Consider the following 17,181-nt stretch of genomic DNA (forward strand, 5'->3'; position numbering starts at 1 on the left):
GCTCAACTTTTGGAATTCAAATTATCAGGTTTTTCAACATTTATATATTATGTGAGAGCTAGAGAACAAGAAACAACATGGGATGTTTCTAAGAGATAACATGATTTTGGAAGTGATTTCTTACATATTTGTCTTCCCAAAGTAGAAGGTACCATGGAATTTCAGATTAACATTAACTGTGTTAACATATATGCTTTCATTTTGCAAAATTTCACAGACAATCACTGCAAGTCCAGCTAATTAATATTCCAATTCAATTCATACTCAGGATAGCCTATCAAAGAGCATAATAACTGCAATCAGAATTCTTCATTGTACATCCACAACCACCCAAATTTTTTCTGTAAATGATTACTTTTACACAGATGTATAAGAAAACATCCACAAGTTCTCTAATATATTCAACTGCACTGGTGACTATATCACGAATTAACATGATAACACAAAGAAAAGAATGAATAATATACTTAATAGCAACATATTTCAACCTGAAAATTATATATAGCATTACTTGCAGAAAATGAAGATGATCTTTAAAATCAATTATTCAAACTCCAACAGATATGCAGTAGTTTTAACATGCAAATATCAACATAGAAATCAAAAACAATAGTAATTGCAAAAGAACCTATCAGATGTAAATTGGAACTAAATGGAAAAGGTAATGAAATTTAGATATTTAGGAATAACTATAAGCAGAGAAAATATAACACAGAATGAAGTAAAAGAACAACCCATGAAAGCTAATAAAATATCAAGATGTTTAATAACTACATGGAAAAATAAATATTATTACCTGACACCTCCAGGGAATCAAGACTCATAAATCACCCAAACCAGTTATCATACCTTCCCTTAAATTCATTCTCACTAGATGCACTCTATTCCTAAAGGCAAACTATTCCATTCACTCACTACTCTGTAAGAGAAAAATCTAGCTCTTACCCCTTTCTTGACTGCGAACAAACTTAACTTCCACGGATGCCCCTGTGTTCTCACCCCACCTTCCATATAATGAAATCCATCAGATGATATCCTATAACACTCATTCAGAAGTTTATAGACCTCTATCATATCACTCTTCTTTCTCCTGTTAACCAGAGTCTATAATCCACATACTTGCAATTTGTCCTCATAATCTAAATCCCAAAATCTGGATATATAATCTTTATAACTCTTCTTTGCACAGCTTCTTTTTCCCCTTGGAACCAGGGAGACCAAATCTGTGAACAATAATCCAGGTGCAGTCTTCTCAAGGCCTTATAAAGAGGCAAATTGATTTCCTTATCCTTACATGTCAAGGTTCGCTACAACATCACAATTATCATCTGAGTTGTATTTGCAACTTTTGCTATGTGACTTTTGAACTTCCTATCCACCATTACCAGGATCCCTAGCCTCATCAGTTTCTTGTATAGCATAACCCTGCTAATATAATATGACATTAGAAATCTCATCATGCCAAAGTGCATAACTTTACACTTACTGATAGCAATTTTTGTTTACCCAAATTTCCAACCAATTCAAATAATTCTGTAGTGCTGGACATCAGTAGATTCCCTGATTGCCCTGCTATCTTCACATGATCGGCAAACAATATGCATCTCCTGTTAGATCCTTCCTAATGCCATTAATGTATAGATCGAACAACAATGGCCCAAGGACTGACCCCTGAGGTACATCACTGGTCACTTTAAATCTGGAAAATTCACACTCACTGTATACCACTTTTTGATATTTGTATGTAAACTATTCACTGATCCAAGTCAAGAGTTTACATTCCAATCCCATATTCTCCAGTTTATGCACCAACCTTTTGTGGGGTATTCTATCAAATGCCTTAGCAAAATTCAAGATTATCATAATCTATCCATTCCTAATTCAGTTTTGCATTCCTTTAGCAAATGTGCTGATATTCCATTGTCCCTATTGACAAATTCTTATCCAAGTTATGCAACAACTATTCAACCTCATTTTCATCATCTCTAACTCTTCATCCAACGTAGTAGTAGTAGCGTGTACCATGATACATACACTTGGTTGATACATCTTACAAAGCGAGCACTCATTAATTGCACAATACTTACTACTTTTCTGGCCTGCACTTTATATATTTCATAACTCCCTTTCAAACTCTTATTCTCATGATATTATTTCCACATCATCATCTTCTTGTGAATCTTTTGCTTAATAAGGTTGCACATCTCTTTCATTCCCAACCTATTTAAACTATTTACCCATATACAGTACTAATGTACTATAGGTTGATCAACAAACCTCTTGTGTATGGGCTTGACATAAAAAAAAAAAGTAACATATCTAACAAAAGTAAGAATATATATATATATCAGTAGTCCAAGTAATATTAATATATGCATATAAAACAAAAATAGAAACATCAAAAATACAACAAATAAATAAATGCCACATGAAAACATTAAGAAAAATAGATAATAAATCAAAATCCTATTGTTAAAAATGGAAAGATTTATGAAGAATGTCAGTGACAACCCATAAACAAATGAAAAAAAAAAAAAAAGAAGAGATCAGAATGGAATCAATATGCTAATAGAACAAACCTGAAAAGAATAGTTAAACTAGTAAGAGACTGGGAAGCAAAATACAAAAAGACTAGTTAGCAGAGGAAAAAAAAAATGGACAGACTACAACACTGAAGTATTGTAGATACAATAAATTGAAGCTTAAAGCAAGAAGAACAGAAGATGGAAAAGTCATCCACACAGAGAACATTACTTACAGTTGTAGAAAGTTGTTCAGCTGTCGAATTAACCTTGATTGCAAAAAGCATGACACTTAAAACTGAATCTTGTGGGACTCCCTCCCCTTGGGTATATGGTCAGGAGAGAGCAGTTCCCACAGACTTGGAACATTTAGTTGGATAAACAATTCTTCATTAAAAGAGGGCAATTCCCTTTGAGACCAGAATTGTGTAGCTCTTTCAGTATTCCAAATCTCCAATCAGTGTTGCATGCTTTTCCATATCAAAGAAAATCAATACCATTTTATAAGAAAACTGTGTCGTGTATGATTATAGTATACACAAATTACAAAAAGCCTTTTTAAAAAAAAATCTAGGTTCACACTTTATCCAGTGAACACATTAATAAGTGACATTATTACATTATATTTTATATCAACTTTTTTTAATCACCCTACTGGCTATGAAGTGTTGCCAAACATGGATGCGAATTGTATCACTGAAATAACATGGATACAACATTTTATATAGTTGATATATTTCATCCACTGTGGATAACTAAGTGGTTAATGTGTTAGCTTAACAGCTCATTATGACCAAGTAATTTGGTATTGCATAGACTTACTTTCACGATATGAGAGAGCAATTGATCTTATCTAAATTGTCTGCTATGGTCTGCAATTGAATGTATCTGCTATCTGATTTGCATATTCTATGGAGTGAAAAACTCAAATTTCTGGAAGTTAAAACCCTGGCACTTCTGTATCAGATTAGCTAACTCACCATGATGAGAAAAGTCCTTATAAAGGTTTTTCACATCCTAAACTGGATTTAAATACAGGTCTTTGTAGAAACCAGATGACATTGCTGATACTGACTAAACCATATGAACTTGACAATGAACGTGTTTATCAGTAGATAATTCTAAAGTTTGTCAGGAAAGCATAAAATCTATCCATTTTATACACAGCCCTTGTGCATTGTGATTATGATATACACAATCCACATAGGTCTTAAGATGAAAAAAACATATATTTAATTTAATATACATAAATGAATTCTAGATATTATTCATGAATTTTCATACAACTTAAGTGCCACTTATTAAATGTTTCAGATACCCAGTCCTTCTCAAAAAAGATCAGATGCTTTAAATATCTATTATGAACACCACAAATACCAGATAGTCATTTATGACCATTGTCCTTACTAATCACATTGCCAAACCAAAGATCAAATCAGTCAGTCATCCAAGCAATGGATAAAGAAATTACTGTACATAAAAACAACTGTCTAGTTTTTAAAATATCAATTCCAATATAGCAGAGATTTCAAAGAATAAAATACAAGCAAAATTATAGGTTATTACCTTTCTCAATTCATCACATTCTGTAGCTTTTTTTTCAAGCTCTTCATGTATATAAGAAAGCCTGGAGATTTCTTCATCCTATGAGAAGGAAGTAATTCCTTACATATTTATTACAACATTGGAATGCGCTAATTTAATTAAGCATGTAAATATATATAATCTTTACAAAGAAATTTATTAGCTGAATGAACAATAATAAGCACACAAATAATAAGACTTATAACTGCACTTAATTTTCACTGTCATTTAAAAAAAAATAATTGACAATTAAAAAGCACATACCTAAATCATGAAATAAAATTTTTAAATACAGTGATCTCTAAAGTATTCAATCTTAAAATAACTGAACCATCAATTAACTCATCCTTGAAGGAATTAATTCATTAACAACTTCTAGTACAGCACCATCTAACTGTACCTTCAGTTAACTGACTCTTCAATTATTTGACCAACAAATTGATTTCTCACTGCAGGCAGATAATTGAGGGATTACTGTAACTCCTTTTGGATTAAAGATACAACAAAGTAGAAAAAAAAAGGAAACACTTCACATTTTTCTGTGTTAGTGATATTATTCTGCTGTAATTGGAGAAATCCTGTGTTCAAAGATGCAAGGAAAACAATTACTATATTATTTGATATTTTCTCCTTTAAATGTCAGAGCCTGGAGCAGGGTGGTGGTGGTGTAACCCAAGTATTCATTTTCCTGATAAAAAGATGGATACACAAAATATACAAGATAATACATGAGTTAATAGTACAATCCATAATTTTCTCTTGGCATGAACTAAATTTTTAGGGTGTATTCACAATTCTTTTCTGCATGAGAAATGAAATGACCATATTACTCATTAAATAGAAAGTACCACTTAAATACTAGAAAGATAATCTAGAGACCATCTGTTCTATAAAAATGTAGGGAACCAATGAAGACTTAATGAGCCAATGCCAACCCCTTTAAAATAAGTATGCATTTGGCTAGAACAAATGGAGATGGGCCAACAATTTGCAATTATGATGATCAACGTGTATTCTAGTTGGCTGAAAACTAAATTCACTGTGTGTGTCTCTTAGAACTAGATACTCTTTATCCCCATTTCTGCCAAGAACCAGCTTATACAATAACAAATTTCAAAGATTTGATTTGTACATAAATACATATAGAAAAATTCAATTAAAATTACAAAAGGCAGTGATACTGGAAGCACAGCCTGAAACACAGAATAATAACAAGGTGGATGGTCTATACAGCTGTGCAAAAGATGCTCCACAAACTATGCACATTTCCAAGAAATATTGGAAACTTATGGAATAATAATACTATAGGTGAGCCCAGGATGAAATAGGAGAGAGAGAGCTTGTTCCACAGCAGAGATAGATAGCAAGGATCAATGAAAAGGAGTAATTAGTAAATTATGTTTAAAGTTGTACATAGTGATAGAATTACAGATAACAGTTTACCCAAACAGTGATCATGAAGAGAGAGAAAGAGAAAGCATAGCCTAAGCTTCTATGCCAAAACACAATATGAATCTCACTATGCATAAGAAAAAGGTATTTTTGTTGCTTTTTTGTCCCATCAGAAAAATCTTCATTTTTATCGTTTTGCCTATGGACAAGGTTCTACCCCCTCTAGGTTTTCCAGGTGTCTATCAGATTCCTTGTTCTTGCAGCTTATCTTATTTTGAACAAACCAGAAAATCTGCCTTTATTCATCTAGAACACAAGCCTTGAGCCTAAACAGTCTGGATTTGCTGAGAGTTCATTGGAACAAGATTCTTCATATCATTCATATGATATGAAGAACAAGTTCTTCATATCATAAAAGTCATTTCCTCATAGACATCTTTGTAAAGAAATGTGTTCAACTTTTCTCCATTGTCCTAACTTAAACAGATTATGTCTATCCCATTTACAGGAGACAGTACTTTTTAAATATGGTAATCTTTCCCGACTTTATTTACTTTTTATTGTTTTAAGTTAGGAAATTTTAGTTATCTTACATTAGATACTAAGGTGGTGCTTTTTAGAATTGGTTGTTATTGTTTGATTGCTGTCCTATAATACTGTACTGAAGATACCTATGACACTTAGGTGAAAACTCTACAATAAATAAGTTTTAACACTATCTGTTTTTATAGTTACATTATTATGCCAACTCACAGTATTCCAATATTGAAAGAAATTATCCATTTAAACTGTGTGTAACAAAACATTTGAAAACTTTCAAATACCTGGAATTTTATCCTTTCCATTAGAGAAGATTCCACATCAGCATTGCTTTTGATCAGAGTTGCATTTGCAGAGTGCTGCATTTGCTTTAACAGATAAAGTGTCTGAAAAAAAAAAAAAATAAAATAAAATAAAAAAATATATACATAAATAAGCCAAGAAAGTAAATCAATAATTACATCATAGCCATTAGTTTATTTCAATTTGAAAATAATGGCATTTGGTGTTCCCATTATTAAGAAGGGATATCCTATAACTGATAAAAAATGTAAAAAATTTAAAATAAATAAAAACTATAGTGAAATTTATCATTAGGCAGCACTGGCTATTCAAATGTTTAAAAAAAAAATTTTCATTTGCTTTATGTTACAATATTAAAAATATTACTGGAGAAAAAAACATTTCACTGAAATTAAGATAAGACTCAATAAATGGGGTGCTTAAGGGTCAAAGCTGTATAACTGAGAGGAGACCTCCACATAGCCTTTAAAGGAATGCGGAGAACAAACCAGGCGAACAAACAAGGATGGGCTGGCAATTTGGGATTTAGCCAACCAAATTGTATTCTTATTGGTTAAACCAAAATAAAAAATGATGGTACAACATGACAAAATTTCATGCCGGCTGGGGCGTCGCCCGGTTAAACAAGGCCCCCGTTGTTTTCGCCAGGGAACCAGGGCGAACAGCGAAAAGTCAGCTACCGGAACAAATCTGAAAACACACCCCAACTCAACATCACCAGAGTTAAAGATCGGCACTATCGACATAAGAAGCCTGAATGACAAAGAAATGGAGCTAGCTGAGGAATTAGATAAGTACCAGATCGACATAATAGGGGTGATTGAAACAAAAAAGACAAAAACTGGTGAGATCTTTCTGAGCAATAAATACAAAATGTTATATTCAGGCAATGAAAATCAAGGAAAAGAAGGAGTAGCCATAGTATTCAACACTAAATACGAGGCTAATCTTCTTGAATGGCAGGCCGTCTCAAGTAGAGTGATGTGGGCAAATATCAGAATGAGGAATTGGACAATGAGACTTATTTGTGCCTATGGTCCCACAGAAGGTTCTACTAAGGTAGAAGTGTAGGAATTTTTTGATGCTTTAGAAAAAGCAACTGACACAATGAAAAAGTTGGTCCTTAGCTGGTTTAATTAGAAAAAAACTTTACCGACACATTATAGCCATCAAGCCATTTGTGTTTCTTTTCATTTTGCAGGGTATGAAAAATGTCAGTCTACACTACTGTGCAGCAGGTATTCATCATCGAAGAGTACATTTGATCATCAGAAAGTCCCGAAAAGGTTAGAAAAGCATTTCAGGTAAAGATTGGGGTCAAAGTTGGACCAGACAGGCACACAATATCAGACCTTGTCAAGAAATTTCGCAAGACTGGGTCAGTGTTAGACGATCACTCTAAAAGTGGCAAGCCTGAAAGAAACATTTGAAAGAAGCCTGAAAAAGTCTACCAGGAGAGCGTCTCAGGTGTTAGGGATCAAACGCAGCAGTCTTCATTGAATTCTCAAAGAAGATCTTCATTTGTTTCCCTATAAAATACAGACCCAACAGTCGCTCACAGAGGCGAACACGGCAGCATCATCCCCATTGCACAGAATCCATTTTCCAACTTCTGAACAAACATTTCCATGGGAATGTCATTGCTTTGGATCATCCAAAGCAGTATGGAAGCAGAATTGACTGGCCACCTTATTCACCAGACCTCAATCCTTTGGATGAGATTTGTATGCCTCCTCCTTCAGGAATAATACAACATTAAATTTGGCAGATATATTTTGGACCACTCTGTATCTACCTGTGTGTGGAGGGTTCTGTAAACAGAGAATGTACCAAGGATCCATTACTGGTGTGTGTGATCAATGTCTAGGAAGGGGGGAGCCTGTTGTGGTTTTCCTTTTCTAAGGTGAACTCAATCCCACTGCTTAGATGTGTTAAGAAAATGTTGAGAGTATCTGGGCCATGTGACCAAATGAAGAACACATCATCTACATAGCACAAACAGTGGGTCTATGTGGGAGCAGAGTTAAAGGCATTCTCTTCAGGTCTCCATGAAGTAGTTGGAGAGTGGTGGCAAAATTGGAAAACCCATAGCTGTCTCCCTCTATCTGTTTGTAGAATTTCTTTTGCCCAACAAAACAGCCAGAGTTCAGAGTGAACTGAAATAGGACTGAGATATTGGGAGGAAATATGGCTTTATAAGGTCAAATGCGTCTTTAAGTGGGACATTAGTAGAGGAGACATTAAAACTGACCATTACATCAAAGTGTAAAATTCTCTATACTGGCTGTAAAATGGGCTGAGTTTTGTGCTGAAAGAGTGTTGCAAGTATATTGTGAGAGCACTTTGGCTAAATGTTTGGCTACTTTGTAAGTGGGTGAATGACACATTTTGTTTATGGATTTTTGGTAGCACATATCTGTGACAGAAGGGGTGTAGAGTTATATGGTTTTAGTTTATTGGTGACCCCCAAAGGTAAATTTTTTTAAGGTACCTGTGAAGCGTTCTGATCTGTGTATTGGTGTGATCATGGTCTAAAGGAAAGTAGATAGAGTGATCTCTAAGTAGGAAAGCAAGCTTACCTGTGTAATATTTTTGGTTTAAAACTACAGTGGCATTCCTCTTATCCACTTTATTAATTACTATTCTACTGTTGTTGTTTTTTTATTTCCAATAGAGCTTCATATTCTTTCCTTTGAGAGATTGCTTTTTGGTGGCTTTCCATGTGTGAGTACATTGGCTATATCCAGTCTAATATTGTTTTCAATATGAGTGGGAAGGCTGAGGATACCTGGTTCTACTTGGATAATTTTTCTGCAGGAATTTTTCTCAGTGCCAGTGAGTAAGCTATAAGCAAGTGTGCTAGTTGCTTCCAGATTCAGGGTGAAGGATTATATATTGATTATAGATTGATAATGGTATTTTCTGAGGTTGTTGAATCTAGAAAGCTGAGTTTTTTTTTCAGTATACTGTCATACTTCTTGATGTGCCAACATCTTATTTTTTGAAACTTTTTGTCTGCTGAAGTGTTTGAGATGTCTGATAGAATCATTCAAAAGTTGACATTCACTATACACTGACACTGAGAAAAATTCCTGAGGAGAACCCCTCTCCCACCCCTCCCCCAACAATATAAGATCATGAAAACCCTATATAACACGGCAAAATTAATCAGTTTTGATAAGTGGCCTGACTATGAGTTGACCACATTCTCAATTTCTTAGCCGATGGCTATATCAAACCCAAAAAATATTAATATCCTATAAATTCAACTCCCTTTTCCTCTACATAAAACAGACTGCACAAAATCTATCACCACTCCATATATCTGGGGCACATCCAAAAAAATTAAAAATCCTAAAGAAATACATCCTTACAACCACTTACAGACCTGCCAGGTGTTTACCAGGTTCCTTGCAGTTACAAGCTGTCCTATGGCCAAACAGGCAGGATAGCCAGTATCAGAATTTCTGAACACGATTACATCCAGTTCTACTATTATGGCCACTCTGGACTCGCTGATGATGCATTGACACCCACCACAGGACACACTGGAAGAAGACCACCCTACTCCACTGTAGCAAATATAAATGTGAGAGGCTATTCCTGGAATCTGCCTCAGCCCTGAGAAACTTTACTAGTCTTAACAAATTTGGATGCATGAAACTGCCACCAAATTTTGGAAGCACACATTCTCAGATCTTCAGCCCAATGGCCAAGACCACCTATGTTGGCCACAGATGCAGAACCCTTCGACTTCTGTGCGTGTCAGAAGAAGGTGAATCCATTCCAATAATAGGGTGATCAATGCATTTCGTGGGATGAATGTTTATTATTATACGTTGGAAAATTAACTTTTCATTTATGAAATTCTAGTTTTTAAAGTGGTAACTATTTTGCTTGTATAACAGTTGGAAACTTTTAAGTATAAAGCATGTGATTTCATGTGTTGTTAACAAATTCGTACATCGCCTTATTCCTTTCTTCCCTCAACATGAATTGACTCTTCTTGGTACACTGCCAGCCGAGGATCTCAGATCTATGGTTGGACATTTGAGTAAAATTTTTTTGTATTAATCTTATGGTATTAAAATAAATAGTGCCTTTTAGTGGGCTAAATAAATTTAGCCCACTAAAAGGCACCATTTAGGATCCAGGACCAACTTCAGTCACCTTTCTAGAGACTCATTTTCCCCGTGTTAGTGCCTGTGTGCACATATTATTGTTCTATGTTCCCTGATAATGGCAATTTGACTGCTGAAATATCAGAAGTATTAATTAAAGTTGTTATAATTAATATTCAGTATACATTGTAATTGCCTCAAAAATAAAAGTTATGAATAGCCAACATATAAGCCTTTCTACAAGAAGTAACATATTACAATAAGTACAACAGATCATTATTATTATTATTATTCATTAAAATTATTAATTATTATTAAAATCTGAGAACACACTCCAACTCAACATCACCACAATTAAAGATCGGTACTATCAATATAAGAAGCCTGAATGGCAAAGAACTGGAGCTAGCTGAGGAATTAGATAAGTACCAGATCGACATAATAGGGGGACAAACAAAAAAGACAAAAACTGGTGAGATCTTTCTGAGCAATAAATACAAAATGTTATATTCAGGCAATGACAATCAAGGAAAAGAAGGACTAGCCATGGTATTCAATACAAAATACGAGGCTAATCTTCTTGAATGGCAGGCAGTCTCAAATAGAGTAATGTGGGCAAATATGAGAATGGGGAATCGGACAATGAGACTTATTTGTGCCTATGGTCCCACAGAATGTTCTACTAAGGTAGAAGTGAAGGAATTTTTTGATGCTTTAGAAAAAGCAACTGACACAATGAAAAAGTTGGTCCTTGATAGGGATCTAAATAGTATAGTAGGAAATGATTGTCAGACATACAAAAATATTTTGGGAAAATTTGGAGAAAAGAGCAAAGTCAATAACAATGGCAAATAACTGTTGGATTTCTGCTCAGGACATGGACTGGTTATTACTAACAACACCATGTTCCAACATAAAAATGTGCACAAATTCACATGGAGAGAAGAGGCAGGAATAAGAAAAGTCTCAATGACTATGTTATTGTTGATAGTGATGTTTTCTCCCTGGTGCAGGACATCAGAATGTACAGAGGATTTGAAATTGGAAGCGATCCCTATTTAGTCTTGAGAAGGATAAAATTGAATTTCATGTTGAAAAGAATAAGATGTAGGAAAATTTTAAAGTGAATAAAAGTTGAGCAGTTCTCAGATGTGAACTGTAGACTAAAATACACAAAGATTATTGAAGAAAAAAAAAAGAGTTTGAGAACAGGAATCAAACCTTGGAGATTCAGTGGCAAACTCTGAAGAAAACATTGATTGATTCAGCTAGAGAGGCATATGGTGAAGTTGTCTGCAAGGATAGTAAATTAGAACTCCATGGTGGACACAGGAAGTTAAAGAGGCAGTGAAGGAAAAAAAGAAATCATATCAAAAGTTCCTGGCAAATAAGTCAGCTTTTGCTCTTAGAGAATACAGAGACAAATGTAAGAAAGCAAAACACTGTGTAAAACTAGCTAAACAAAAGTCATGGCAGGACTTTGGCAAGAATATAGAAAATAAATACCAAGAAGGTGGCAAAATATTCTGGAGGTTATTGAAGAAGCTTAAGAATGGAGGAAAGAGTGCTGTACAAGGGGTTAGAGATGATAAAGGTGACATGAAAACAGAGAAAAAGATATACTTGAAGTATGGAGTAATTACTTTGAAAAACTGCTAAATGAAACAAGTGAGAGCACAGTGGTAAAGAACACTCAACAGGCATACAGTCAGGAATACATATCCATACTTGAAGTAGAAAAAGCCATCAAAGGCTTGAAATGTGGAAAGGCAGCAGGAGCAGATGATATTCAACCAGAAATGCTGAAGTATGGTGGTATAAAAGTCTTACAGTGGCTGCACTGCATAGTTCAGAAAGTCTGGACAGAGGGACGAATTCCCGATGATTGAAGTAGAGCTCTCATAGTGCCAATATATAAAAAGGGAAATAAAATTGAATGTGAGAATTACAGAGGTATATCTATACTGAGTGTTCCTGGCAAGATCTATGTAAGTATACTTGAGAAATGGCTGAGAATTGTGGAAGAAAAGCTTGGTGAATAACAAGCTGGATTCAGACCTAACAGAGGCTGCCAGGATCAGATCTTCACTTTACGACAAATAGTCGAGAAAGCATGGGAATATAACAAAGATCTGTATTTAAGTTTTGTCGATCTGGAAAAGGCATATGACAAGGTGCCAAGAGAGAAGCTATTCAATACTCTACAGTTATATGGTGTCAACGGGGCATTATATCAAGCAATACTTAGTCTGCATTTCAGTTGTAAGTCGGCAGCTAGAATTGAAGGATGTACAGGAAGATGGTTTAATGTTAAATCTGCTGTGAGACAAGGATGTACATTAACCTCTCTGTTATTCATTATCTATATGGATCACATTATGAAGGAAAGGGGTATTAAACATGATATCAGAATTGGAGATGTTAATGTCAGCTCTTTGCTTTATGTGGATGATGTTATACTTCTAAATAAATCCACTGCAAGTTTGCAAAATTCCCTGATTAAACTGAATAACTGTTGTAATAGATATGGTATGAAGGTCAGCATTAAAAAGACAAAGACAATGAAAATAGGTAGAATTGTTGAAACTGTCAACTGTGTGGTGAATGGAGAACCTGTGGAACAAGTAAAACATTTCAGCTACTTAGGCACGATTTTTACTGAAGATGGTAAATGAGTGGAATAAGCTTCCAGAGTCTGTTGTGGGTGCTACGACCGTGAATGAGTTCAAGGCAAGGTATGATAGATACTGTGTGAATGTTGAATAGTTGTTCTTGACATGATGTTAGGGCCTCCCTCGATGAGTCTGTCGACTCCTTGGAGTTTCCCGGAACAATAATAATAACAACAACAATAATAATAATAATAATAAAATATGGAAATAGACAACAGAATCAACAAAGCTGGTATGATAGGAAGTCAATTGAATAAATTCATATGGAATAAGAGAGAAATTAGTCGGAACACTAAATTAGCTGTATACAAGACAGTGTTCAAACCAGTTTTAACTTATGGATCTGAGAGCTGGGTCAGAAGTAAAACACTTGACCAAAGACTAGAGACCACACATATGAGAGTCCTGAGAAAGATTAGAGGCATGAACAGATGGCATCAATGGCAATGTCATATTAAAACAAGGATATTAGGAAAGAATTTGACATTGTCGGCATCCGGAATGCATTAGCAGAGCTAATCTCAGGTGGTGTGGTCACTTAAACAGAATGGGCAAGGAAAGATTAGCAAAACAAGTGTTCTCTGCCAGGTTGGCAGGAAAACGACCCAGAGGAAGGCCAAGATATAGGTGGATTGATACGGTACAATGTGCCTTAGACGATAGAAATATAAGATCTGATAATGATAATATTGGAATCGTGACAAGTAATAGACTGATTTGGAGGAAAATTGTAGATAAGAAGTTAGTAATGATGTAAATTTTTTATGTAGTACTATCATATCCTGTACACCCCTTGAGGGTACATGTCAGGAATTTGATGATGATGATTATTCGTGACACCTCCAGATACATGTGCAAGTGCAAGAAGGGGCAGCTACCCTGGGTGAGCAGTCAAAATAGCTGTGTGAGACCAATGACAATAGTAGACATACATATACAAGTAATAAAAATGCATCATTTTTACCAAGGAATTTTTTTAAAAATTTTGTACACAAATTTTATTTTATATATACATTTGCAACACGAGGAGTACCAATTCACCATAAATCCTTGGCCTTTTCACCTTGTAGCAAGCGGTGATGAGGCTGGATAAAGAAAGCTACTTAAATATTGTTTTGTTAGCAGTTTGTAACTGGTATATATGGAGTAGTTTTTTGTATTTCTCATTTGTTTTCAGAAATTTCTCTGATGTAAGGAAATTCTTCATGATTACCACAACTGTTTTAGAGTGATCTAACTATAGGCTTTCTGTAGATAACATGGGTATGGGAGAGAGAGAGAGCCTGGTAATTAACATATCTAATAAAGTAAACATCAGTTGTTTTCAATTTCTGAAATAAATTTTATTGTAGGGTTTCAGCTGTTTAAGCACCAAAAACATATATAGCATGTCACAGCCATGTAACCAAAAGCAAATGCATTTCACATAGCGCATCCACAAGCAGGACTGTAGTGGAGCACAACCAATTACAAGAACCAATCAGAGTAATGTTAATGTAATAACATATACCTCTGAGTATAAATGCTAATTCTTAAGAGACCATACAGCTCCTAGTGCAAGACCACTGCTCCAGTAAGTTGGGAGGTGATCACACACCAGGAAATGAAATAGATTACAAAAGTTGTTTGGTCTACAGAGCAGAGTTTCCAGATATGTAAAAAAGGAAATTAAAAAAAATTTCTTAGCCCAATCATGGTACAATAGTGTACCATAGGTTTACAACCTTTTGTGAGTGGAAGTCATTTAAAAAATCATCAAGTGGCTGGCAGAAATTCTACTGGCTTCCAAAAGAAAGTCTCTGAAGTGTTAAATTAACAACTTAATTCAATTCAACTTACCTAAATTCAATAATATGAAAATTGTACTCACAGCATCTATGTACATTTACATATATATATATATATGATCTACCTAAAATTAATACATTTAATGCTCTTGTCCAATCAATAACAGAGGTCATAAATTACATACAATTTAGAAAAATATCTGGAATGAACATTAACTCAACACATGAGACACTCAGTCATGCCAAACCAGGAAAATACACTACCATAGGGTGTTATACAAGTTTACAGTAGCTATACTGCATAACTCAGAAGGGTGATCTAAATGTTAAATTTCAGATGATTGGGGGAGAGGGTCATAGTACCCATCTATAAAAAGGGAACTAAAATTATCATGTATTAATAATACATAATAAGCCTACACTTAAGTTAGCAGTTAGTAGCTGGAACTGAAGGATACAGGAAAATGGTTTAATTTAAAATAAGTGATGTTCTTCCACAGTAAAAGAAAAGTAGCAATAAACTTGATATAGATTTGAAAAGTTAGGTTAGAAACAAAACAACCGACTGGCAACTAGAAACCAGATATAAAGTTCTATGGAAAATTAGGGAGGTGGCCACTAACAGAATGGAAGAAAAAGGGTTTAACAGAACATTTATTTGATGCTAGAATAAAAATAACCCAGACATTAAAGGGTCAAAGCTGGATAACTGGGAGACCTCAGCATAGTCTGTTCACCACATTACTTAAAAGTAATGTGGTGAACAGACCAGAGCTTCCGACTTAATGTTCAATCCTCACTTTCTTGTGGTGCACCCTATTAGTAGATATCTATATGGATACTGAACAAATGAGGATGGGCTGGCAATTTGAGATTCGGCCCAACCAAATTATATTTTTATTGGCTTTAACCAAAATAATACACTGACAAAACATGATAGAATTTCATGGCTAGCAGGAACATAGCCTGGTTAAACCAGCTGCCCACTCACTTTCATTGGGAAATCAAGGTAAAAAGTCAGCTACTGAGTAGAAGTTTGGAACAAACTCCTACTTAGCATCAGTAGAATTCAAGACTGCCCCATCAACATAAGAAGCATTAATGGAAAAGATATATTACTAGCAGAAGAATTGGATAATTACCAGATTGACATAACAGGTATTACTGAAATAAAGAAGATATATTCAGGCAACAGTGATCAGGAAAAAGAAGAAATAGCTATAGTAATTGACACTAAATATGAGAATAATCTTGAATGGCAAGAAGATTATTCTGATATCAGAATGAGGAATTGGACAATGAGACTCATTTGTGCATATGGTTCTACAGAGAAAGAAGTGGAGGAATTTGAAACATTAGAGAAGGCAGCTCATGCAAAGAAAAATAAAAGCTGGTCCCTGTTAGAGATCTAAACAGTATAGTAAGAAATGTTTGAGAAAAATTTGGAGAAAAGTGCCAAGCTAATAATAATGGTAAGTACCTACTGGATTCTGTTAGGATATGAAATTCATTATTACTAACATGATGTTCCAACACAAAGATGTGCACAAATTCATGGAGAGAAGACAAAAGAAATAAGAAAAGTCTCATTCATTATGTTATTGCTGTGACATCCTTTATGTTGGTTTAGCATACAGATATCATATTGAAAAGAACAGCTAGTAAAAAAGTTTTAAAGAGCAGCTTTCACAGGTGAACCACAGAATCAATGCAAAAGTATTATTCAAGAAAAAATGAAAGAGTGAAAACAAGAACCAAACCTAGAGAACCTTAACTCTGAAGAAAACATTGATTGAACAATGTTTTCTTCATGGTTTACCAATGAATATGAACAATGAAAGAGGTATGAGGTGACGTTGTCTGAAAAACAGAAAAATCAGAACTACACAGTGGACTCAGGCCATTGAAAAGAAGAAAGCATACTACAAATTTCTGGCAAGTAAGCCAGCATGTGCTCTGAGAGAATACAAGGTGCTATCAAAAAGAAACCAGACTAGGCTAATAAAATCTTTACAACTTACCCAATTTAAATTTGGACTCAAACTCCTTCAAAGTAGTTCTCTTCCGAATTCATGCAGTGATCCCGCTACTTTTGCCATGCTCCAAACACTTCCTGGAAGTTTTTTTTCAAGTCTATCAAGCACCACTTCTGATTCATCTTTGATCTCCTTAACATGTCGAACTGCTTCCCCTTTGGCCTCAATTTCATTTTTGGAAACAAAAAGAAGTCAGAAGGGTCTAAATCTGGTGAGTGAGGAGG

At 34.7% G+C, this 17,181-nt stretch overlaps 1 protein-coding gene across 2 annotated transcripts in view; it reads right to left on the reverse strand.

Moving 5' to 3' along the window:
* The window catches only part of LOC150104880 (chromosome-associated kinesin KIF4-like), a 282,861-nt gene that overhangs the window by 46,394 nt on the left and 219,286 nt on the right, over positions 1-17,181 (reverse strand). For both annotated transcript variants that reach the window (XM_090396035.1, XM_090396036.1), the window contains exons 20-21: positions 6,323-6,424; positions 4,089-4,166 (exon numbers count right to left, since the gene is read on the reverse strand). In XM_090396035.1, the coding sequence (XP_090252161.1) occupies positions 4,089-4,166; positions 6,323-6,424 (180 nt within the window). The remainder of the gene's footprint in view (positions 1-4,088; positions 4,167-6,322; positions 6,425-17,181) is intronic.

This window comes from Typopeltis vanoorti, chromosome 7 (assembly GCF_054136105.1).
Source record: "Typopeltis vanoorti isolate ZY-2024b chromosome 7, IOZ_Tvanoo_1.0, whole genome shotgun sequence".
In the NCBI taxonomy this organism is placed as follows: Eukaryota; Metazoa; Arthropoda; class Arachnida; order Uropygi; family Thelyphonidae; genus Typopeltis; species Typopeltis vanoorti.